Consider the following 24,688-nt stretch of genomic DNA (forward strand, 5'->3'; position numbering starts at 1 on the left):
TCAAGGGCTCATCAGCGGCTGCTCTGTGCTTGGGCTGCAGCTGCAGCCTGTGCTGCTGATCCCCTGACCCTGGGGCATTCTGATCCCGGCACTGGCCATGGCCTGGGCTGGCACCTGAGGGACTGCAGGGTCCGGCTAAGTCTAGGCCAGAGCAGGGGGAAGGGGAGGAATTCATTGCAACGTTAAACATGATGCTCTAGTCCAAAGGAACTGGGAATGGATGTTGTCATGGAAATACCTTTAACTTGTTGAATTGCAGTTTATGGAATTACTGTAGCCACCTGAAGCAAAGGAGGACAAGCCTTACATGAAGCAGCCCAAGTGCTTAGTTGCCATCTGGGGTGAAGCCATGAAATCTTGAAGGGTAAAGAATGGAATGAGATTTTTTTTTCATGGGGTGGATGTGGCAACAGAGGTACTGCTGACAGTTCATTGGTTTGTACATTATTTTCACTAATACTGGGGTAGTAACAGATTGTCCTGTATAGTAGTACCATTGTCCCCCTTGAAAGTCAGTCAGATTTTACCAAGGAGAAAAAACCTCTTCTCCCTGTGCAGTGCCAGTTCTGTGCATTAGAGCTGGAATGCCACTGAGCAGGTACAGAGAGCAGGAGTTGGACAAGTAGTATGTACCATTTACTTATTTATTTGTTATCTCTTTTTTTTTTTCCTCCTCTCCTCAATACTCTGTGACTTGAGACTCTTTACATCTTTTATTTTACCTCCTTGTGTTCCATTTCCCAATCTTTTTTTCTCTATTGTTATTTCCTCTGGGAATTTCTTTTCCTGTTCATTTTTTTTTCCACATTTTTGAAGCAAAAAATACATAGGAGATGCTTTGAGTTTCAAGAGAACTTTAAAACACTCAGTCTTTAAGGGACTTCTCAGCTGATGTGGATTCACTTCTTTCTTTGGTGAGGAGGATGGGGTGGGCCCCGAGCATCTGGCTGGTCAGACAACCTTGGCAAGCAGGGCAGGTGCTGTCCCCAGCAAAAACTAGAATGAAGTTAGAGCAGCCTGGTGGGACCTCACTGGAGCTAAAAAAGGCACCCCAACCTCATAACTAACCACTGCCACCATTTCTCTGCCTCACTGATGGAAACAGAAATACTTAAAACATAATCTGAAATTTTCCCAAGCCTGAATAGTTGGTAGGTGAACAAGAGAAATCTGTGAGTGATGGAAAGGCCAGTAAGAGACATGTTCTTGTAGATTCTTACTAGCAAGCAGCATGGAGGTGAGCAATGGTGACCTGCAAAAGCTGTATGGAAACCATGGTGCAGCTTCCCTGGTAAGGCAGTGCCATGAAAACCAGTCATGTGAGCTAGGGAGAGGGAAATCAAGATGTGGTGATTCCCAGTGTGCTCCCCAGGAGCTGGCACAGGGGCAGGAACATGCAAACACATGTGTTCTTGCACCCGTCTAGGAGTTTGCCATGCCACCAAATTATCCTTTTAATAGAAGAGAAATGCTAAAAGTGCGTGCAGCCATGTGCAAGCATCCCTGAAAGACATGGCCTGCTGGCACTTCTTTAAATCTGGCATTTAAAATTGCTCAGACAGATGGAATGAAAGTATGTAATAAAATGTGACATTTTATTTTATCATCTACATTTGTTAAGTGAATACTTCTGATCTTTCCCACTTCCAGCAGCACTAACTGTGAGTCAGATTCTGACAATTTGTAGTTTGCAAAAACCAACTCCAGGGGTCAGACAGAAAAACAATAAGTAATAATTAATTAAAGGATTCGCATTCATCCACAGAATCTGGGTTATGGTGTGTGACAGCTCAGCCTAACAGAAAAAAGACACGATTCCAAAAAGTCACAGCTTTTTAGGCAATGATTGAGAATACTTCTCAGTGCCATTTGTATACTTTTTGGTCTTCCTTGTATATATATTTCTAAGTATCAAGGTTTTACTAGGAATTTAGAAGAAAAAAAAATATTTGTTTTCCTCTGTCTTCTAAGTTAGTTGTTTGCTTTGGTGTATAACACAGTGCCTTCCCCTGCTCCTCTTCAAAGCACAGCTCCCTTAGATCCACATTCTCTCCCTCTTGGTGCTTCTCTCCCTGCTGCCCTGGACGCGCTCCCAGAGCCTCTGCAGAGCACAGGTACAGCTGGCAGCTCTCAGACTGCAGCAGATTGCCACACACATTTCACTTCCAATTTTGTTGCTCAAGAGGAGCAAACCCTGAGGGTCAGCACTTTCAGCTTAGCATTGCTAATGAAAGCAGGAGGTGGAAAACTGACATGAGCACAGACCGAGTGCTGATGCTTGGAAAGATTGCCCCCATCCCTCCTTTTATGATTAGGTCAGGGACCTCAGCTGCCATTACATCACTTAATGTTCATTTACTGCTACATTGGGAATATTAAGCAGCAAATGATTGAAATTTAATTTGCGATTAAATTAAAAACAGCCTTCTCACTGCAAGAGAAATGTCATTGAGAACTTAGTATCTGACAGTATTTTGCAAACAGCTTTACTGTAGCTTATACGTAACATTTTTATAAGGCCTAACCCTGACTTTGCAAAGACTTGCTTCTGCTACAAATGCAAATAGCCTGCGCCCTAGGACATAGCAAAAATACCTGTGCAGAGGTAAATATTAATTCCACTGTAGCACCAAGTAGGAGTTCCAACTTCAGGGCAGAAACTGCTGTGTTCATGCTTTCTCAACAAAACTAAAACATATGTAGGTCATGAAAGGTGACAATCTTAAGGATTGCAGTATTTACATATGTGCTTACACAAATGCCTGGAAACACCCATAAACTACTAAAACTTGTTGTCGCTTTTTTATTTCTGGCACCAATTTTTCCATCAAGAAGCCAAGAGTTGTAGAAATGTGACCTCCTGATCCCACCAGGTTTCAAACTCCTGGAAGCTCAGCCCCTCACTCCACAAAGTGTGGTATCCCTCATCCATGTAAACAGAGAGAGGTCAGAACACCCAGACTGCCACTGGTGGCTGAAAAGTACATGGCTGAATATACAGGAAGCCTCTGGTGTGCATGTCTTCAGTCCAGGGTCAGTGCTGCAAGGGAAACCCCAGCGCTGTTGTTGCTCTTGGTATCAGTGTTGTCTCTGGCTATGCAGAATTATAGAGCCATCGAATGGTTTGGGTTGGAAGAAACCTTAGAGATCATCTAGTTCCAGCTCCCCTGCACAGACAGGGACACCTTCCACCAGACAATGGTTCACTTCCAACCTGGCCTGGAACACTTCCAGGAATGGGACACCCACAACTTCTTTGGGCAGCCTGTTCCAGGGCGTCACCACCCTCACAGAGGAGAATGTAAATCGTATGTACTTTTAAGAAACATGTAACTTGTGCTGTTTGATGGTGCTGAGGAGCAAAGACAGTAAGTGAATGAAGCATGACAGCCCACTGACTCTCAAGTCCTTCCTTTCCAAGGAGTCAAAAAATGTTCACTTATTTGGTGGGTATTTTGTTCTGTGTCAGAACTTGTGAAGTGAATGTTGAGGAGCATTTTCAAGAAGCCAGTTGTGAGTGGGGACATTTTCAGCAAGTGCACCAAACGCCACATAGGAAGGAGACTTTCCATCAGGGGATGGTTGGATGAAAGTTGAGGTTTTGCTGCTTGGGTTTTTGGTTGCACCTCTGAACAATACACAAACCAAGAATTATTTGCAAAAATTATTCAGTGACACATTTCAAATAATGAATATTTCAAGTGAATTATTATGGGCCATACTTGAATAGGAAAAGAAGCAAAATAGTTTATGAATTATACATGCAGCTTTAGCACTGATGTAATAAATATTACATGGTGTCAGAGGGAAATGAAGAATGTTGAAGTGAAGACAGAAATTCACTATGAAGAAAAAGTACCTGAAAATTGGAGAAGGTGTGGAGAAGGTGAATACAAAGATTTGAAATATGTGAATAATAATGAAGAGACTTAAGAGGGGGAAATAAAAAGGGTGACAATTCTGAGTCACTTCAAGAGGCAAAATACTCTTCCTCTTTAGTTCTTTACAGAAAACATACAAACTTCCCAAATCTCCTTAAGCTCTGTCTAAAAACAAAATGAGGGAAACAAAAGAAGACCCCCTAGAGTCAGCCATGTGGGAACATATCTAGATCTGGCTAAGGGAGTTACATGATCAGAGGTACTGATTTACAAAAGGGCTGTAATGCAGAAAAATGCCATTTTTAATATCAAACAATGTCTTTTTTATTTTGCAAAGTGACTTCTCAACATCTTAATACTGAAGTAGGAAGTACTGTATATTTCTAAAGGACAGAATCCATAAGGCTTTTATTGTGCTTCGGGTACACATTCAGCAGCTTTAGCTGCTGTGCCACTGATCACGTCTGAATGGTCACTCAAATCTGCTTTGACGTACTGTGTCAAGGAGCAACAGCGTTAATTCCAGGTCTGCTCTTCTGCTCAGATGTAGTGTGTACAGATTCTCATTAGTCTTATCAGTTGACTCTTCATTTTAATATTAAAAAATCCCCATTTTTAAAATCCTACTTTTATGTGAGAGAGGAATTTAACCTTCTATTTCTTCCAAATGCGTTCCTATTGACCTCTCTTTTACAAGAGTAAATCGAACATAGGAGAGAAGAAAGAAGCTTTAAAAACCCATCATATTCCAAACAGATTTTGAAACAAACTTTCTCTCTAAAGTAGAAATGGGGACACATTACACATTTTTTCCCTATTGACAATGGACTTGGTTTTCTTTTAACCTCAGGAGTAACATATTAAGATGAAATGTTTTACGTTCACCATTTCCGTAAATGTCTCATTTACAAAATCTGTCATGGGCACACCAGTCGCCTCCTCATTGGACATTTACCAGCCTTGGCATATCAATCCATCTCTTGCACATCTGCTCAGAAAATGTAATTAGTTATACCCATATGCTGCAGAAGTACATGATCAAACTTCGGAAACAGAAAAGGCCGAGAGACTTGACAGCCTTTCTCCTTCCTACTACGTGTATTTTGTTGAAGACTTAGGAAACTGAGGAGCTTTTCTTGCCCTCTGCCACAGGGTGGGGATATCACTCTGGAAGCAACTTCCAGAGGTAAGGCAAAGCAATGTATATTTTTTTTCTAGTAGTGATCACTTTGAAACAATAATTTATGGTTTAAAAATACATAGTATTCCCCAAACAGGCACACCTTCTTTCCCTGGTCATTAAAATATTATGAGCATATCCTTGCAAGGAAATGTTAGATAAGACGGACAGGGAGCCTCATCAGAAGTTCTGACATGGGAGTCCAAGATGAGAGGCTTTTGCTACAGCAAATGACACTCTTATGTAGCGAGTATGGGAACTCTCAGCTTGCTGATCAGCTTTTTGTCAGCTCTGCTCAAGCTTGCTGGCAAGTGCCAAAGGAGAGAGGGACTTAAAATCAAAAATGGAGCTCTGCCTCAGCAACCAAAAATTGATTCAATGGCAACTTTGTGCTGCTGGCTTGTGGGTAGAACTATTCCATGTTCACCAGTGCCCAGCCCCTGCATACACTGGACATGTCCCTGTAAAGGGGATGAGCAGAGGGCTGGTGTAACTCCCTTGGTCTCATTCAGGTTCCTTTTTTTCACTAGTCAGTAGTAATTATCTTGCTACAGATACTGAACAGAGCTGTTACAACTGTGATTAGCCATTTATCCATTGAGCCCAGCTTCTTTGAAGTTCGCCCCAAAAAATGAAATATATTCTGGATAGTTCCATCTCCATGACATTTGATTTGCAGCTTTTCTCAAAATCTCTTGTAATGAAACATTAGTTAAGTTTTTCACTGATGGTGCATTATCAGCCTTAGTTGGTGTCATGTTTAAAACCCAAGATTACACTTCAGTTCTCAAGAGATCTGAGCTTTCAACAGGACCTCACAGTGTGGATCAGAAGCCACTGTCCACTAGTTAAAGAATACAGAAAAAAACAAATTTTGTAAAGGTTGAATTCTGTAAACTCTGTTGTCATGTTTCTTACTGAAATCCAAAAAAATGTCACTGTTCACTACATTAACAAAGTCATGGTGATGTGGCATTACAGAAACAACATTTTAAGTTCATCTCTGACATACTATATTTAGCTGTGTGTGTTGTTTCATGGCTCTACATTTTTCTTAAAAAAAAAAAAACAAACCCAAACCCACTTTCAAATTATTAGCATTCTTTTACTTCAGTAGGGGGTTCAAAACCAAAGCTGTTGCACCTCCAGCCTCCACCTTTTCTTTTAGGATTAACTGTGAAAAAAGAAAAGCTTTCATAATTACAGAAATTTAGCTTTCTTTATAAACTTGCTATTTTAAGATCTGTTTACAAGATGACAATATGAAACATCATTCAAAAACAGTGTGAATTGATTACATTCTTCTGAAGAACATGCAGCAGTAGAATATGCATTTGTAGCTGTTTTGTACAGCCCTATAATTAAGATTTTATTGCTTCCTTTCTAAACATGTTGCCACTGCTGGAGAACAGCTGAGATAATTTAAATGAAACAATGCAAAATGCTGCCCCCTCCCCAAAAAAATCACCTTCCAACCTTTTAAAAAAAGGTGGCAGAAAGACTGTGATCATTGCCAAATATATGAATAAGTCAAGGCAGTTGAGTCTAGTTTTCTGCTCCTGCTTCTTTTCAATGAGCAAATTCTCCCCAAATACTATTAATAACTTGAATGTCGATCAGTTGGGAGACAGTCTTTGGTCTCTTCATTAATTTCCATGTATCCTGGATCACAGCATGGTGATGGTGTCGTGAGCAGTCATATTGGGAATGTTCAGGTATCTCAGAACGAATGAACAAACCCAAAACCCCAAGGAGCACCATATAAATACATTTGAATGCTTGGAATTACTCAAAGATTCATTTCTGCTCTGATCTTACATTTTTAAACTAAAATTAATACCAATAAATTTGTAAAATAGCTGTACTGCAAATAATGAATTAGAATAATCTAACATCTGGATTCATGTTATTGGACAGGGACTCCAAAGAATAATCTTCAAAACCCTGCCGTGTATTTGTTCTGAATAAATACTTTTGATAAATGAGATGACATATTACAAAGCAAAGAAGAAAAAGTACTTTTGTCCATAAAGGTCTTTCAGAAGACAAATGTTTCTGAGGGCAAATGAACACGTATAGCAATAGCATTGATGAGCTTTGTCAAATTGCAGATGATTTTCCAGGCATGGAAGCCAGAATTCCCATGGCAACCCTCACAAACTTCATATACACATTCAGTGTAGGTAGCAACCCATATAATGTCGGAACATTTCAAGTTAAGTGTTAAAAACTAAGCTAAATATAATTTAAACCATGAAAGCAAATATCCTTCTAATTGTATCCAAGTTATTCTTTTCCTTCCGTCCTATTTTCTGATTTTCTATATCTGAAATCTGTGTCTAGATTGCAATCTAAGTGACTTCTGCCAGTTATCTTTGTACCACTCCCAGAATCTGAGTAAGAGACAAAGTGCAGTTCCTGCTTTTGCTCCTCAGCATCTCTTGGCAGTGGGGTGGCCAGGAGAAAGGGATTGTCCTGGCCAGCGTGTGCCTGGCTCCCAGCCCTGCACACCCCTCTCTGTGCCACCTCCTCGGTCTGGGTCCTGTGCACTCTCTCCTAGCATGGCTCTAAAAGTCCTTATTAAACCGGGGCCAGAAGGGGCTTTATGGGAAAAGGGGAAAAGGGGATGTCTTCTCTTGGCATCTCTGCATTTTAACCAGATAAGTCTTTTCAGTTTGGTTATAAGAACCTGGCTGAGACTGGCCAGGTTGACCCAGTGCTGCCATTCTGTATTAGATATTCTGGATAAGGATGATGATCATCTATACTGAGAGTCTCTCTGCTTCAGCAGGAAGTCCCACATGAAGAAAAGGCTCATAGAAACAAAAGGTTCTAGGTGCAGCTTGTAGCAGGAGGGTATTTTTCATTTGCTGTAACTGTATGTGACAAAATGAGGCACAATGGTATTTGTATAATATTTTAAAATTCTTTTAACATTTATGTGTCACCGTGTACAGTCATCATCACAGATTAAAAATGAGTTGATCTTTCTGCTTTAGTGCCTCCCCTTTTATACTTCTCCATTAATTTTCTTTCTTACAACGAGATGGTAACAAAACAGGTGCAATCATAGGAATAAAGGAACATCTGCAATGCACCAATAAATATTGAACAACTTACTCTACAATGTTAAGCTGTCGCAATGAATTCATTTATAAAATTTGTCCTGTCCTGTCAGTGAATGAACACATACTCTCTGATGAGCTATTGTCATTTAGGTATTTTTCTCTCAAACCAAATTACAAATCTTGTTTTGACCTTGCTTTAGATTTACTTTTACCTCAGCTGAGAATCTGCCAGGTTGTTTTGTTTATTGCAAAAGGTATTGCTGGTGGACAAAAGCAGGAGAGGATGTACTGAATTCTTGTAATAATTTTTCTCTTAATAATATAATTACTGTCAATTTCCACTCTATTTCATAGACTCATATAATATTTTCTAGGTTCAAAAGGACCCTCAGACATTTCCCTCTTTAACCTTTTATTAGATACAAATTTTGGACTCTTGTGTTATTGAAGAATCGAGCAGTGAAAGGAGATGAAAACAGAGTGATTCTGACACTTCAGTGAGCTGCTGCTCCTTTACAGACCCTGCCAGCCTTAAGGGCTCAGGGCCAGCTTTGTGGGGCCCAAACAATTTTTACAGGCTCATGGGCAGGAGGTCCTGATGTTCACAGCAGCTCTGGTTTGTCTTCTAACCTGACAAATAATGCAGTGCCTGAGTGAAAAAACATTTCTCCACTTAGAAGTGAGGAGCTTTGTGACAGTTGTACATGTACAGAGCAGCTTGCTCAGCTCTTATTTTACGTATTATTTCTTTACTTCCTGGTGAAAGCTTTATTTATTATTTAAATTAACAAACTCCAGAGTACAAATTAAAAAAATAAACATCTTATTTGTTTTCATTTGGAAAAAGAGCCTCACTTAAAAAAAAAAAAAAGAAAAAGAAAAAATCATATTGTAACATTGCAACTACTTTCTTTTTTTTTTTAATTAAGGAAGTTAATTCAAAAAAGCAGTTCAGTTGCTCTTTAAGCTGCCATGGTGTTAAAACAATTATTTAAAGAACAGTCAATCTTCCCCATATCACATATTTACCGTTACTTTGATTCCAAAGAAACTTTTTAGTTTGGTTTTAAAAGTTAATGGCTTTCTGGAAAGTCTTGGTTAAATATTAATGCAGACATAATAATGCTTATTCCTTAAGTAAACTTTTAAGCAATACAACTTTCAAATTAATTATTCCTGCTGAACACTTACTGTCATGTCTCAATCTAGGTAAAAAATTTTAAACCTCACATATGACTTTCTGCCTGTAGGAAAATGAATACAATGTTTTTTGCTATATTTTTTTCCAACTAGGTTTTGGACAAGGACATCCCCTTACTGTTCTTCATTTCTTCAGATGTGTGTGTACCTCACCTAAACCAGGATGTACCCTCATTTTCCAGGTCTCCAGAACCTCCCAAATCTGCTGAAAGTTTGTGTCCATCCCTTTCAGTTTCAGATGAGTTGTTGCCTCTCTGTTCTGCCCAGTGAGGCAGTGGCACCAACACTGGGGGCTGCATCCAAACACTGGTGCAGCCTGAAAATTGTAGCACAGGGGGTTTTGTGAAGGAGTTCATGGTTCATGCTGTTGGCCAGCACTTTCAATCACTCTGTATTCAATAAGGAGCCTCTGGGGATTGCACAGATAAGGCTTCTCTCTCCTCATGATGATTGCAGGACTGCAGTAAAGATGCTGCCTGTGTGACACACAGCAGGTAACAGCAGGTCCACACAGCAAGAGCTGCAGAGCTGGCGAGTGCTTTATGAATATTTTGCTGTCCAGGTGCTTTCTGCAAAGGTTTTACATCTCATCCTCTACTTACTCAAGTCAGTTGCACAGCTAGCAGGTAGGAGCTCCTCCATTTGTTAGAAACAGGGTTATTTAGCAATTTTCTTTGAGTAAATTTAAAACATATCAGAGTAGCTAATTTTACACACCTCTACCTTCATCTGTTCTTCATGAAGTTGTAAGGGACTGTTTGTCTAAAATAGTGGGCAGTGCTGATGTGTGATATTAAAATATGATTTAGAGATATGAAACAAAACCACTTGATACTCCTCATGGCCTTCAAAGCTCCTGCTCAAAGGTTGATTTCATGATTAATTTATGCCAGCATTAGCCTTATTTTAGTGATACTAGAAGTGAAATCCTGTCCACAGCTATCAGGTAAATGAAAATAATTCAATACATAGCACACAAAACTTTTTGAATGATCACTCTTTCAGGCATAGGCTGACAGCAGCAGGGGCCAGAAGAACCTGTATTTATTTCTTTTTTCTCCAGACATGCATGTTGCCATAGATCAGTTGTAAAGAGTCGGTATCAGGCAACCCTTTAAAATCATTCAGCTTAGGGCCACTGATTTTTTACACACATCCCTGTTTCACCTTTACTGCCAGCAATTTGCTCTGGTGACAGCTCCCCTGTTAGGTACCAGAGAAGGCTTTTGTTCTTTTCTTTGTGTGTGTTTTCAGTCTAATAAGAGAGAGATGCATTGTTTACAGGCCCTAGATATGAACCACTGACATACACAGAGCATGCAAATTCAGTAAGAGGCAGATTGATTTTCAGTAATCAAATAGTTTAAGCACTTTCCAGTCATAAGCCTAAGGAAGGCAAGACGCCACAAAAAAAGAATCTTTGGAAATAAGTCTGAATAGGCAATTGAGTTTCTAAAATTCTAAGTTTCAGAAGTATTTGCATGACACAACATGGACAATGTTTGATCTCAACAATAGACCTTATTCTATGATGGCAGAGCTGCTAAAAAATCAGGAATTCATGGTCACAAGAAGGCCTCCATAAAACTGACTGCTAAAGTCTTTCCCACATAAGTTACGGCCTAGCTAAGAGAAAAAGAAAGGAAAAATACATAATGAACATTTTTACCTAGAATGCAAAATGTCCATTGGTGCTTTTGATTTTCAAATGTCTCAGGTAATAATTTTCTAGTCCAGCAGAATATACAGGTAAAATCAATGTAACACACATTGGCACTCCCCATCTCAGCTAACCAGACACTGTATGTCCTTAGAGGTGCCTAAATTAGCAGCATGGTAGTAATTTTCAGTTACACTCAAGTATTTCCAGCTTTCCAATAAGCCTCTTCAAGCTCAATTCCTTGAACCTCCGCTTATCTGGTATTCAAAGTGTTACTGCTGTCTGTCTTGTTGCAATCCTGTTTATAGAACCGTACATTACAGAGAAATTAGGAGCTAAAAACAGCAAGCTAAATTGAGTATTAATAAATGCAAATAAATGCTCACTAGGGAAAAGCCAATTCTCCTATATATACACACTGATGGATATTAAATTATTCAGTAACCTTCAGAATAGCTCTGTGGACAGTTCTGTGGAATGGCAGCTCAGCATTCAGTGGTACTTCAAAAAATAAATTAGGAATATGATGACAAAAATCAAAGCATAATTATGACAACATGTCCATTTCTGGTGTGTCTGCATTTTGATCACTGGTTGCAGCGGAACTAGAAAATACAGAGAAAAGCAGTAACAATGAGCACTGATGTGAAGTGCCTTTTGTACTATATGGTATTGAGCTATGGCTTTTCCTCTGGGAATATAGGTTGTACTTGGAAAACATGCTAGAGCTCTGTAAATTCTTGAGTGGCACAGGGAAAACAAATAGCAAAGAGTTGTTCATCTCTTCTCACAATTTAACAGGCAGGAGGTCTTACCTAAAGTTGTTGGGCAGCTGGTTTAGATCACAAAATTAATTGATTTTTCCTACATATTAAGTTGCGTAATTCATTGATATTCATCATGGTAAATCCGATGAATTTAGAAAAAAAAAAAAAAAGTAAGGGAAAGCCATTAAGCATATTGAAAGAAGCTCTGGTGTTAAAAAAATCCTCAGGAAGGTAGAGTGGGAAAAGAGCACAGTCCAAGCTGTTCTTCCCTTCCTCCTGTAAGGATCCACTGCCAGCATGGCTGGAGAAGAGCCTGTGAGGCACAGCCCTCCAGCACTGCCCTGCCCTGAGCACAGACTCACCTCTGCACAGGGAGTTGTCCACTTTGGGAGAGATTGATGCTCCCTGCAGGATTTCAGGAGCACCTTAACTGACACTTCATAGATGAAAAAAAAAGCTGAGCTTTCACTACCACTTCATGGGGGGGGCAGCATGACAGCACTTTTCCTAGCATTGCTGAAAAGGTCATGCTGGTATTCCAGGTCTTACTTGCAATATGCATTTTTTAAGATGGAAGCCACAAAACCCTTGCTCAGCTTAGACAGCTCCACAGCCACCCAGGAGCAGCAGCCATGTACTCTGGAATTGTCCCCTGCAGCCATTAGGAGACTGACCAGAGCAAGCTCACAAAATGCCACCACAAAAGGTGCAGGTGATGGCTGAAGCCCTGCTCTTCTGCAAGGCCAGAGCCCTGGTTAGGCTGTCTCTGATCCCTGGACCTCGTTCTTTCCATATAAAGCCTGTGGCTTGCTCAGACCTTAACCACCAGGGAGAACTGCAGAAACTACAGCTGCAGACTGGAGGACCTTCTGGGTGGAATAATTCAGTGACTGGAAGACTTTAATGCATATTGCATGAGTGAATCAGCTGATCATTTTAATGCAAACCTCTTATTTTCTTAACCCCTCCTCTTCCACACTGACTATCTAAAGAGGAAAGAAGTTGATGATTACAGGAATGTGAGCCATGGGAGCAGGTTTCACCCTGCAAACTCCAAATGGAAGTTCTTGTGTTGGCAGGATCGGTGCTGTGACTAATGGTATTACTGTACATACAGTGTTTCATGAACTGTCACTTTTTTCTTTATCCTTTAAAAAATGTCAAACTGAAGATGTCTAATGAACATGTAAATAATGCAAACTGAAAAGTAAATTATCAACAGTTTAATGCAGCATTAATCTCACAGAACATGTTTGGCATCTTTATGTCCTATGTTGCCATTGGGCAACTAGAAAGATCTATTAAAATAATACTAAAGTACTAGTCCTTGAGGACTACATAGCATAATTCTGTAAGTACAAGAAATTACTCAAGAAAGAGAATCTAAAGAAGCATGCTAAAATACCAAAATACTTCTAAAAAGACAAGGATACAGACTGATGACAAACTTTCCTTAGTCAACTTTTTATTAAAATTGAGCTATTTTTACATATTTAAAATACTTTATATCAAAATTACACAATATTTATGAAAAAAATTGTATGCAATTGCACAAAAATATGTAAATCAGAGCTAAGCAATATAAAGCAATATATAGCATGTTTCAAAATGTATTTCAGGACTAGAATACCTGAGTGTACAATAAGCTGGTTTCTTGCATTTCACTGATTTTAACAGTTAAATTTAATAATATATCTGATCTCATATAAAGCACTTTGGTTGGGAGAAACTGCATGGAAAAGGCAGAGATCAAGCAGACATATTTCTCAAGACCTGTCTTCAGAATCTTCATCCACATGAAGATCCACTGTTTGAGATGCTAGGAAGGACTCCCACGTAGCAAGGCACTGAAAAAACCAAAGACATACATGTGAGTACAGCAGAGAGATTTCTGTGAACTGTTAGCCAAGGAGAAAGAGAATGAAAAAAATAGCAGAATACACACACATTGTCACAAGCTGCTTTTGTAGGATCATGGTAAGAGCAAAATACGGTTTCCTAGGCAGCTCAAAATGCAAAATGTTAGCTGACATGCTGAGTGAGCTGTAAAGGTCAATTTTACATAATGACAGGCACACACTGTGAGCACTGTAATTGTATGTTGTAGCATGGAAGATGCTATCATTAATTATGCTTTTCTTTAATCTCTTCCTTTAGTTACAGGCAAAGATCTCTTCCAAATAGAAAGCACATTGTCAGGCACTGTTCTCTTGTAATCTCTGTGGATTCCTAATGTATACCCAATTTTCCTTCCAAGTTAAATTACACCATTTTTTTTTTCTAAATAAGGAGAGAATTCATTTTCCCCCAGAGTAATGGGAAAGAAATAGAACCAGAAAGACAGAGGCTGGGAGTAGGGAAATTGTTATCCTTAAGTGGTATTTCTCGGCTTATGGAAAAATGTATTTACAATTGTAAAAACTATTTTTTTTTATCTGAAGCATCCTGCAGGCAATAAAATGAAAAAAACAGAAAACCAACAAAACTCCCCAATTACTTTGGTTGAATTTAGCTTAAATGAGTGTTGGCAGCTTGGTAAGCCATTCTAAATCAGAAATTATTGTTGAGAGCCATGGCAAGGCTGTCACAAGGTAACCTGCAGTGAGTTGATGCTTGTTACCCAAAGCACCAGGTTTCTACTATTTCAAGTCTGTCAGTAGAACAGGACAGGCAAATTGCTGCAGTAATTTCCTTGTTCTGATGCTATTGAAAAAAAGCCCTTGAAATGGAAATGTTCTTAAAAAAATTTGACTTATACATTCATACCTATTGTTCTTGACAATGCAGCTGATTTACTACTTCCTCTACACAGTTTTTTTTCCATGAAGAATCTTTATTATGCACCATAAATAAGTCTATTGAAATTTCCCAGGAAATATATATTAAAACCTGGACAGCACACTCCATTTACCTGAACTTTGGATTAAATCAGTACCCTGAAAACAGTGTTATTTCCTAACTGAAATCTTTTGCCAACAACTATTCAAGCCACAGCAACCTGCTAAGCCCAGCTCATTGAAGCACCTTGTATCCATCAGTCATTGCTTAGGAGACATGAAAATGACCCTGCTTGAACTTGCAGCCACCTAACTCCATTAGACATTTCTTGTGAATGACTTCCAAACTCTGCCATGAAATATGGAGATTTAATCATTCTACACTGAAGAGCCAGGTCCTGGTATAACTGCATGTCTGTGTGTAAGCAGATGAGTGGGAGGATCTGATAATGTTAAATATAAGCTTGAAGAGAAAAACAAAGAATACAAACAGGATGACTGGAGCTGGGGGAATCCATGATGATTCAAGGATACAGAACCAGGGATACCCATAAAATTAAGGGTGAAAAAATTAAAAAAAAAAGGCAGTAGCTTTGTCTCTAAAGACATAAGAAAGTAGAACAAGTGGGTCTTCAGGAAAATGAGAGCATTTAAAACCCCAAGCCAACTGAACTAAAAGATCACAAAGAAAAAGCATGAGCTTACTATTGCACGGGTTTTTGGCTGTTATCAGGCACGAGATCATTCCTGTTATTCACATTCAAATTCATGGATACCATAAATTTACTGCCCTAGTCTTTCTCTTCACATCCTGCTGACAAAAGCCCCAAGTAACTTCTGCTGCTCTTGCACACAACAAAATTATGCCACTGTTCAGAGTGTATCTAAGGTCTGAATTACTGTGAAAAGAGAGGACTAACAGGGTAAGATTCATGTGGAAATCTGCTTTCTTCATTGACTTTCTGGAGAAATGTTATTTAGAAATGGTACACCAGGGGGAAACAGTGACGATACTGCCAGCCTGAACAGTGAAATACAAGTGTTGAAAACTGACTTCTGATTTAAAAGGTCTTTTTGACCTTTTGTATAAAGCCTTAAAGTTTGATCATTAGATTCTCCCCTACTTCACTGTGGCATCTGAGTCTATCTGAGAGGCTTGAGCTGGAATGTGGCCTCTTGGTTTTGAAATGTCAGTGAGGCAGCTACTAGCAATGTGTCTTCACTGTGGCTCTCAAACTCCTCAATTTCTGTTTGTTAGAGCCCAGCCTGGATCACCATCCTAGAAAGCTGCAAGGCATGGCTGTTTTTCTAAGCTTTTTCTAGGTGTGGTACAAGAAAACATCACTTTTTCTTGAAGAGTCTTTCATTGGAAATGACAGATTTTTTTTTCTGAACCACAGTTTAACTGAATTACCACGTAAGTCCAAGTTTTGTTATTCCATAATTTCAGTAATGTGAATTAAAATACATGTATTGACATTGGCTGCAATGTAAAAATGGCTTTGTGTTATCTCTGCAACACTGAGCCAAGCTGCACATGTTAAAATGCAATAATAATACACTGCTTGACCAGACAGATATGATCTACTCAAGTCTGTCCAGACAAAGATGCAAAGCATTTTTTTCACACAAGTTATTCAGCTTATAATTTATCCCTGTTTATGGAACCAAAATACATTTTTAAAAATGTAAGAGCAATGGTGGCTCGTTTCACTGTCAGACATCACAGTGCTCCTACAGCTGACAAATTTTATAATTAACCACACCAAAACAAAACTAGATCCCTGTGCCTTAGGGCCAAGCTTTTCACATTGTGAAGCATGAACTGCATAAACAACATTTTGTTAGTGATGTATACTTCAATATTATTACCAAATGATTTTACTCCATTCTCCTGGGAGGTTGAAAATGGAGATCAAAATAGAGGATCAGCCAGTTTTCACAAAGGAGACAGAAATGAAAAAAACTCCAGAAAATCCAAACAGAGGAAATTAAATGTGTTTGCACAGGATTGAAATTCATAATCCAATTACTCATAAAAGCCCAATGGAAAACATAAAAAAAAGCCTAAATACACAAAATGAAATAGCAAGAACTTAAATAAGGCTACTTTACCTGAAATATTCTGATTACTACTGGAGGACACATATCTATTCTGCAACATCATTCTTAGAAAAAGCAGCAAAAAGTTTTTCATGTAGTATAATTGCATATATAATGAAAAAGGAGATATAAAAATTGAATATGTAGTAAGGATGCTAGCAGAAGCAATGTGTCACATGCCATGTGTGTTTCTGTTCCAGTTCCCAGTTATCTGTGGCTGATACCTTAAAACCAGCAATTATGATGGAATTTTTTGGAGTAGAATCTGAAAATGAAGTCTTGTTTGTGTCTGAAAGTATTTTCATTATTTCTGTGTGCAGGGGAACAAAAACTAGACCACACAGAAATAGTAATTCTCACTGCAAAAAAATCTTCCTGAAATTATTTAAAAAAAATATTTAAAGGCTGAAGTGAATTAGGGTTCAAAGATGGATCTGCCTTTGAAGCAACAGGGACAAAGAGGCTCAGATAGGGGAGCTTTTGAAAATCTCATGAAGTTTGGTAGCTGAACTCCCAGGCATGGCTAAGGTAGGATGTGATCAACACACAGGAGCAGCCAACTTTCTGCTACACGACCAAATGACTGCTTAAATGCATCACTACAGAGGCCTATAGGGCAAATAAAAAATCTCATCTATTTTTCTGTAACTTTTACAAGACTGAGAGGATCATAAGGGCTTTGGAGTTAGAGGGAAGTTGCTGTAATGGGGAACAAGTATTGCTTTGCCCTAATTAATCTTTTGGATCCATTTATGCCTGTACAACAAATTGTGCTTGAAACACTTAAGAAAATCAGGAAATTATTTATTTTTTTGAAAAATAGTAAGATGTGCCAATACCAAGAAGAATCTGACTATATCAAAGGTAACTAATTATCTGATTAAGATGCGGGGATTAATTACCCATGCAATAAATAAAATCAAATTATATGCTTTAAAACAAAGGTTCATCCATGCTCAAGAGAAAACAAATTCTTTCAATGCCAAAACTATCATCCCATTTTAGGAAAAACCACCAATCTGTCTGCATTTCCTGGAGTACCTAACAAGCAGTGGAAACCCAAACTCTGGTATATTTACTGGATTTGCAATCTATAACTAGTCTTTGGGTTGGACTGTAACCTTGCCACTTATTCTGGTGGTTTTCCTCAAAAAAATAGGTTGCCAAAATTCATTGGCTGCATATGTATTAGCTATACTAAACACATGAGAAAAAAAAAGAAAAATTTAGCACATGTTGAATTTCTTCTATTCTTTGAAGGCAGAGTTCAACAGGGCCTGGTTTGGTTCTGCTAGTCTGCAGCAGCAACACCTCAAACCTGCCAGCTAAGTAACACTGCCAGCACCACCACTAACTCTGCACCCTGCTTTGGATTTAGTGATGCTCCATCTTTAGAATATCTATTTCTAAATTAAACAAAATACTCATGGTGACACTCAGTTTCTCAGATGAAAGCTCCACCCTGTGGACAGTTTGTGATTCCAGCTGTTTGGCAGATACCTCTTCTGGACTAAGCTGTCAGACCATGGTGTTATGCCTAAGACCTCATGAAAAGGAATAAAATAAATGGTGCGCTGTTAACACATGCTGAATCAATGCTATTTATTTCAGAAATAGAAGTAAATTGATGAAATTTTAAAAACTAAAACCTTTTCATATTGTTTCAGAAAATCCTCCTTATTCTAGCAACGCATTTACTGCCATTGTAAGTACAATATTATTTTGGATTTAAGACTTCGGGGAATACAGAGAGACTTAAGGATGTTTTCAACTCTTTTCCAGAGCAAAGAAAGTACAGAACTGTATGAAGCACTGAGACCAGCTACAGGAATACCAAATGATTGGTCAGTCATGGTAATTCTTGGCTCCTCAATGATTTTAAATCTATTATAACAAACCTTGTACATTATCAATTGAAAGCTTTCATTTTCACAGTCCTGCACAGGAGCACCCTGTAAATCTGCAACACTGGGATTTTATTCACGTCTTTGTTACCACAGCATTGAGAGACACAAAACAGCTGTAGAAACAAAGGAACACTTCCTATTCAAGTTTAATAAATGCAGATAGCCAGCGAACTGGAAGACTACAGGAATAACTTCTAAATTGTAAATCTGGAGAAACATAATTACAGCTAACACTTTGGAGTAACATTTAATTCATGTGAACATTAATTCAGCTTAAGGAAGAGATACTCTTTTGTGCTAGCTAAGTGATGCTTGACAAGTTGACAGCAGAATCCTTAGGAGGCAACTACAATTAAGCTAAAACCCAAACAAATGTAAGGTCATATTCTTTGCCCATTGTGACCAAGATGAAATAATATTTTGGAAATTCTAGTGTACTTTGACATGCTGCTGTGTTGTGTTTGACCACACTGGCTTGGGTTTATAGTTTTGAAGGGCTGCATTCTCTACTGCAGCAGCCATCAGAAAGTACAAGATGCCTGTCTCTCAGTACTTTGTGGTTCCCAAAATCTAAGGGCTGCAGAGAATCACTGTGAACAGAAATGTCTCCTTCTTTAGTTGTGTGCCTGGGAAATGCACTCAGCAAGGAAAGTAATGAGAAGCACAGTGAAATGCTGCTGTAGAGAAGAGAATGGGACACTGCTCGTGGAGAGGCACAGTCAGTTTAACTGAGGGTAGGGGGAAGTTGTGGAAAGGATGAGAAGCAGGTAGTGACTAAGTTAGAAAGCAGGAGATGATTTCTTATAGGAGCTGGACAGAAGAACTGGGTGACTGAATCACATTCATAGCATCCATGGTGCCTGGGAAAATGCACAGATCGTGCTTTGGAGAAGAGAAAAGGCAGGAAATAACATGTGGGATGTTACAGCAAGAAAAGGCTTAGTAAGCATCAAATGGTGCATCAAAAGTCTGAATGAGTAACTTCAGACATGTGAAAGAATGCTAATGAAGCAAGTAATAACTGAACAAGTGAAAAACACTGTAACAGACACTGTTTGTGCATGAGTTTAATGAGTCAGACTCTAACTATTACATTTAAGGATTCTCTTTCCTACTGAAAGCATAAAAACAATATTTCTGCTTCTCAGGTTTCTGAGATTCCCTTCCTGAAGTTTCAGTCCCAAACAGCAGGAGCAGATGCCAGAACTGCTTTTCCTGCTGCTTTCTGAAGTATACACTCTTGTAGTTTAAATACACAGGCCTCTGACAGTAATCAGTAATCACCTCTCTAACAATTAACCATCACTGTTAACCACGGGTCTCAAATAAACAAATTTTAGGTGAAAACTCCCAATCAAAATATTAACTTTATCAAGTTCTTTTGAATATCATAATTAGATGGTGATTTTCTGATAAAACAGAAAGAGATTGGTAAGCTCTTACTTTGCAAACAAGGAGTGCTAGAGTTAGCACAATTGTTACTTATTATTGCAACTGCTGTAGTAAGATAAGGTGCTTTTTCTAAAATGTAGATCTACAAAGATGTAACAGCAAAACCACTTAATGAAGATTTCATTATTCAAGAAAAGCACCAACAAAAGATTGTGCCTCAGTATAAACCAACTCGTCTGGTATTTCAGAGGCTATTTAAGAACCTCTGGCAGTTACAGAGAGAGCTGAATAATTTTCTACAGTTTGTGGCTTAAGAACAGTAATTTAATGTACAATATGTGCTTTAGTGCTCTGGATTAAACTTCTAATTCAGCAAAAAAACATTTCTAGACAGGAAAAAGAACCAAATAATTATTTTTATATTTTAGCTAATCATTCACAAAGAAAATATTCTAATATATTCAGCATTGTTTTAACATACATATTGCTGCTATAGAAGTCAGAGACCATCAATAAACGAAGACAATGTAAGAGGATGCCAAAAGCTTGCTGCCTCATTTCTGAAAATATTTTGATCTTAATATGTAACAACAGATTGTCAATGTCCATGCATCTCACAGACTGCATGTTAATTAATTAGACTTGATAATCAAGAGCTCTGTCTTTTCAATTATGTTTTAACAAAATGATTTGTAAAATCAGAGCACTGCCATTGGCTAATGTGCAATCCATAAAAGGCTCAGACTACAGGGCTGAAGTTACACATACCAAAATATATCTGCGAAAATGACTAATTTATGATTAATAGATAGCTCAGTGCATTCCATTTTTTCCCCCAAAAGTAAGGAGAAATTATTTTAAAACCTTCAAGACGTGGGATATTTTCAAAATGCGCATTTCAATCAACATGGTGTTCCCCATGAGGAAACGTCACAGAATGCTTAATGTATTTTGTTATATGTTTTCAAATTCTCCTTCCTAGCATATATTCTTGGAAATTCTTACCAAGAATATTACCTGAGGCGTTTGAGCTGAAAATAAAAATCTGATGGAATCACACTTCAATGTTTTCCTCATACAGGTCTGAGCCTTTCAGAGGGCTTCTTCATGCTCTCACAGCAAAATGTTTCCAAACTGAAATATAGCAGCTGACACTGAACCAAAATTCATGTTCCAAGTTGTTGTGGTTAGTAAAACAAGAGTGCCCTCTGTCGATGATGAACTCAGGATCAACGACTTGGACACAATAAAATATATTCTGCTTGAAATCTGTCAAATTAAGCATAACTGCCCCACTATTCCCACAGAAACTGATTCCAAAGTTATCAAATATTTGAACTAAAATGGAAAAATTCCTCTTTACCATGGACTTCTTCACTGAAATAATAAAAAAATAACATTTTTGTGAGAAAGAGTTTTACCTCTTCATAGTAACGGAGATTATTCTCAGCCACATTTGTGAATGTTGATCTCATATCCCACTGCATGTTCTGCTTCCATCTGTCCCAATCCGCTTTCAGAGCATTATTGGCACGTTCAACTTTGTCTTCAAGTTTCCCAATCTCTTCTGAGAACTAAATATTAATTTTAAACATTAAAAAATATTAGGAAAATCACCATTTCCAAAATTATTTAAACCAACTGACTGTAGTGGAGATGAAGAGAGCCGCAGAACCAAGGCTAGTATTTAATTTAGCAAAAAAAGTCTTTGCCCAGGGATAAATTTAAAATTAATTCTTAATTAATAACTCACTACAATTTTTGAAATATTAATAAGAGAAAATATAGATCAGAACGAAAGTATTCCTGGAGATATATTTTATTACTGAGAGAATTACAGACTCTGGCACCTCTTTACTAGCACTTGACATTAATGCATTAAAACAGAAATATATAGAGGGCTTTACCGAAGCAGAATCAATTGTACAAATTAGATTTGGCAAGGAAAACTGAGAAAATCCTGTCAGAATCTTTGATAACAGGAGAAAACAGAATGGGGAGAAGACAGCAGAAATCAAAATCACAAGCTTTCTGATTTCTTGCCTGTCACATTACCATCTTTTCTTGTGGAACTGTGTGTGACCATATGAGGGAAAAAGAAATACAGAAGCAGAGAAAGAAATTAAATGAAAGGACTTCTACAGAGAAGAAACTGTTTCACAGCAATCCAGGACCAAAAACTTTGAGGGCTACTCTTCAGACATTACTTGCTTCTCATTACTGTAGATGCACAAGCTGACTTGCCAGCTAATGGGACTAAGTGGACAGCAGCCCTGTCTTTAATGAGTTTTTCTGGTCTTCTCAGTAATTTGGTTACCTATTGTCATTTACTCATCAGCTGTGTCTGTTCTGGCTGGCACCAGGCCACAGAACATCTCCTGTCACATCTCCTGTGCCTACAGTGCAAAATCCCCTGCTGGGACTGCAGAGCCACAGCAGGAGGGAAGGCAGGCACAAACACCACCAAAATAAGGAACATCAAGCAGGAAAACTTAATTCCTTGGATTGCTTCCATTGCAACTCAGGTTCATACATTTCTTCTTCATCCTTATATTCTGCCATAAAGCAAATTGTTTCCTCCTCATACCACACCTGTGTGAAGTTGGATAGGTAGTTTTACTTCTGCAGAGCTAGTGTTTTCATTGATAGGAAGTTCAGGATTCCAGGACTAACTTCCAGGATTTTAAAGGAATGCTTATGCTCCTGGTAGAACACAGAAACCTCAGAACTCGGAGCAAGACATGGGAAGCCTGGGTGCACAGCCCCAGCTTGGACCATGCAGGGGAGAACAGTGATCGAGCGCAACAGCAGTGATGCTGCCATCAGACACAAACTGAATCATCAAACACTGCCTGAAAGGGTCACAGAACCTGGATCCCTAGCTAGTAAAACTGAAAATTTCACCTGAATCAATGTTATCCACAGTCAATAGTAAACATTTTTAGTTAGATTTGATTTCCACACTGATTTTCTTTGCCACACTTCTAGGTTAATGACATACTGGTTATTAATGAGGAACAAAATGTAAAAAAAATATTTCTACTTTACTGAAAAGCCCAAGTTTAGTTATCTGGCCAAACCACTAATCAAGCTACAGACAAGAATAATTTCAACTATTAACACTGCATTCAAAATGAAAAGGCTAATCCAAAGCTTAAATGTGGGGCGATTACCTTTAAAGGAATTAGACAACTGGATTTGGTATTTTGACCATGTTCCATGCTAATTGCCTTTCCTTCAAATACCAAAAAATGAATGTGCACAGAATACTGAAAATGATGACATTTTAAAGATGATTTAGAGCAGGAAAGGCAGTTGAATCCATTCTCTGCTTTTGCAAAAAAAAAAAGTTCCTATGTAGCAATACACTAGTCTACACACATAAAGAACTTCTCTGACTTAGAAGTCCTGGCTGCAGCTTCTCCTTACCTTGGTCTTTACAACTTTATAACTTTAAGTTATTTTACAGTTTGTTTTTGTCTACCCTTTTCTAGGAACTAAAAACTTCTTCCATACTGTAGTCAGAACATGATATGGACAGGCAGACTGTTACACAACTCTGCCTGGATATGCAGTTTAAACTTCCCACTCCAAAGCCCCAAAGAAATCACATGTTGTATTAAGCAGGGGTTGGAATTATGGTCTAAAGGCAGCATTATGCCACATGTCACCATGTCAAGTAGACATGTTCAAGGTCTACTTCTTCAAAACTGAAAAAACCCAACAATGCTACTCTCTTTAGCTGCCATAACAGCAGAAATTGAAAAAGAATGAATTGGAGTTAACTAAAACATCTAGTTTTTGTTAAGTCCAAACCAAACCACACCTAGCGTGTTCCTCATTTACAAGGTGTAAATTGTTACAACTGATCCTGCAAATTAAACAGGATTCTGAATCCATTTTCTTACAAGGATCTCACTGAGGCAGCCAGTGTGAGAAATGAAATCTCCCACCAGTGATGGCCAGAGGCCAGCACAGCACTAATCAGCCAGGGGACCAGAGCTCAGGCATTGCTAGGGCAGAGTGCTGCAGACATGGACTGTGTTACTGTAGCCAAGGAGACATGGCCCAATAGCCAAATTACACGGTGACAGTATTTTACACCATCTCACTAAGCAAAATAGCACAAATTTCTACCTCTATATGAATTAATCCTACAGCTTGGTGATACTAACCCCTTTTTAGCCTGGAGTTAAAACACAAAATATATTCAGAATGTAATAGGTTCAGCATTTCATCTCTTTACTACTCAGTTTCAAGCCTGAACACTAGAATCCTTAAGTTGGCATTTAATGCTTATCTTGCTCTGTCAGAGCACATTAATACCAACCTTTTTTTTTCAGAATTATTATCAGCTATAGTGGCAAGACTAAAACCGTTAAAAATGCCCAAACCATAGAGGGATACACCAGCATTGCTGTGTAACCTTCAGGATGGAGTGAGGGAATCATGGAGCAGCATATTCCACTATCTTTTCAGCCACAGCTCTGGAGGTAAGAAATGTCTGGTTAAGCAGGAGGGTAGACCCTGCATCCAAAAACACAGTCTTCAAACCATCCATACCCTGAATAACAGCCTCCTTTGTGGACCAAATTTTGGAGTAGAAACCAAGGTTCTGGCTTTTGTAGCAGCACCAGCAGCAGCTGGTTTCTAACACAGCTCAAGAAAACATTTTTTTCCCAGCTGATTAGACTAATGTCCCATAAGGTTTAATTTGCAATTTCAGCCTATTTCATCTGCACTGACCTTAGGG

At 38.5% G+C, this 24,688-nt stretch overlaps 1 protein-coding gene across 1 annotated transcript in view; it reads right to left on the minus strand.

The window, feature by feature from the left end:
* Positions 1-13,204: 13,204 nt before the first annotated feature.
* Positions 13,205-24,688, minus strand: part of SNX7 (sorting nexin 7) — a 29,898-nt gene continuing 18,414 nt past the window's right edge. The window contains exons 8-9 of the mRNA XM_064719288.1: positions 21,357-21,509; positions 13,205-13,603 (exon numbers count right to left, since the gene is read on the minus strand). Of these exons, the coding sequence (XP_064575358.1) occupies positions 13,523-13,603; positions 21,357-21,509 (234 nt within the window). The 3' untranslated portion in view covers positions 13,205-13,522. The remainder of the gene's footprint in view (positions 13,604-21,356; positions 21,510-24,688) is intronic.

This window comes from Zonotrichia leucophrys, chromosome 8 (genome assembly GCF_028769735.1).
Source record: "Zonotrichia leucophrys gambelii isolate GWCS_2022_RI chromosome 8, RI_Zleu_2.0, whole genome shotgun sequence".
NCBI classification, from domain to species: domain Eukaryota; kingdom Metazoa; phylum Chordata; class Aves; order Passeriformes; family Passerellidae; genus Zonotrichia; species Zonotrichia leucophrys.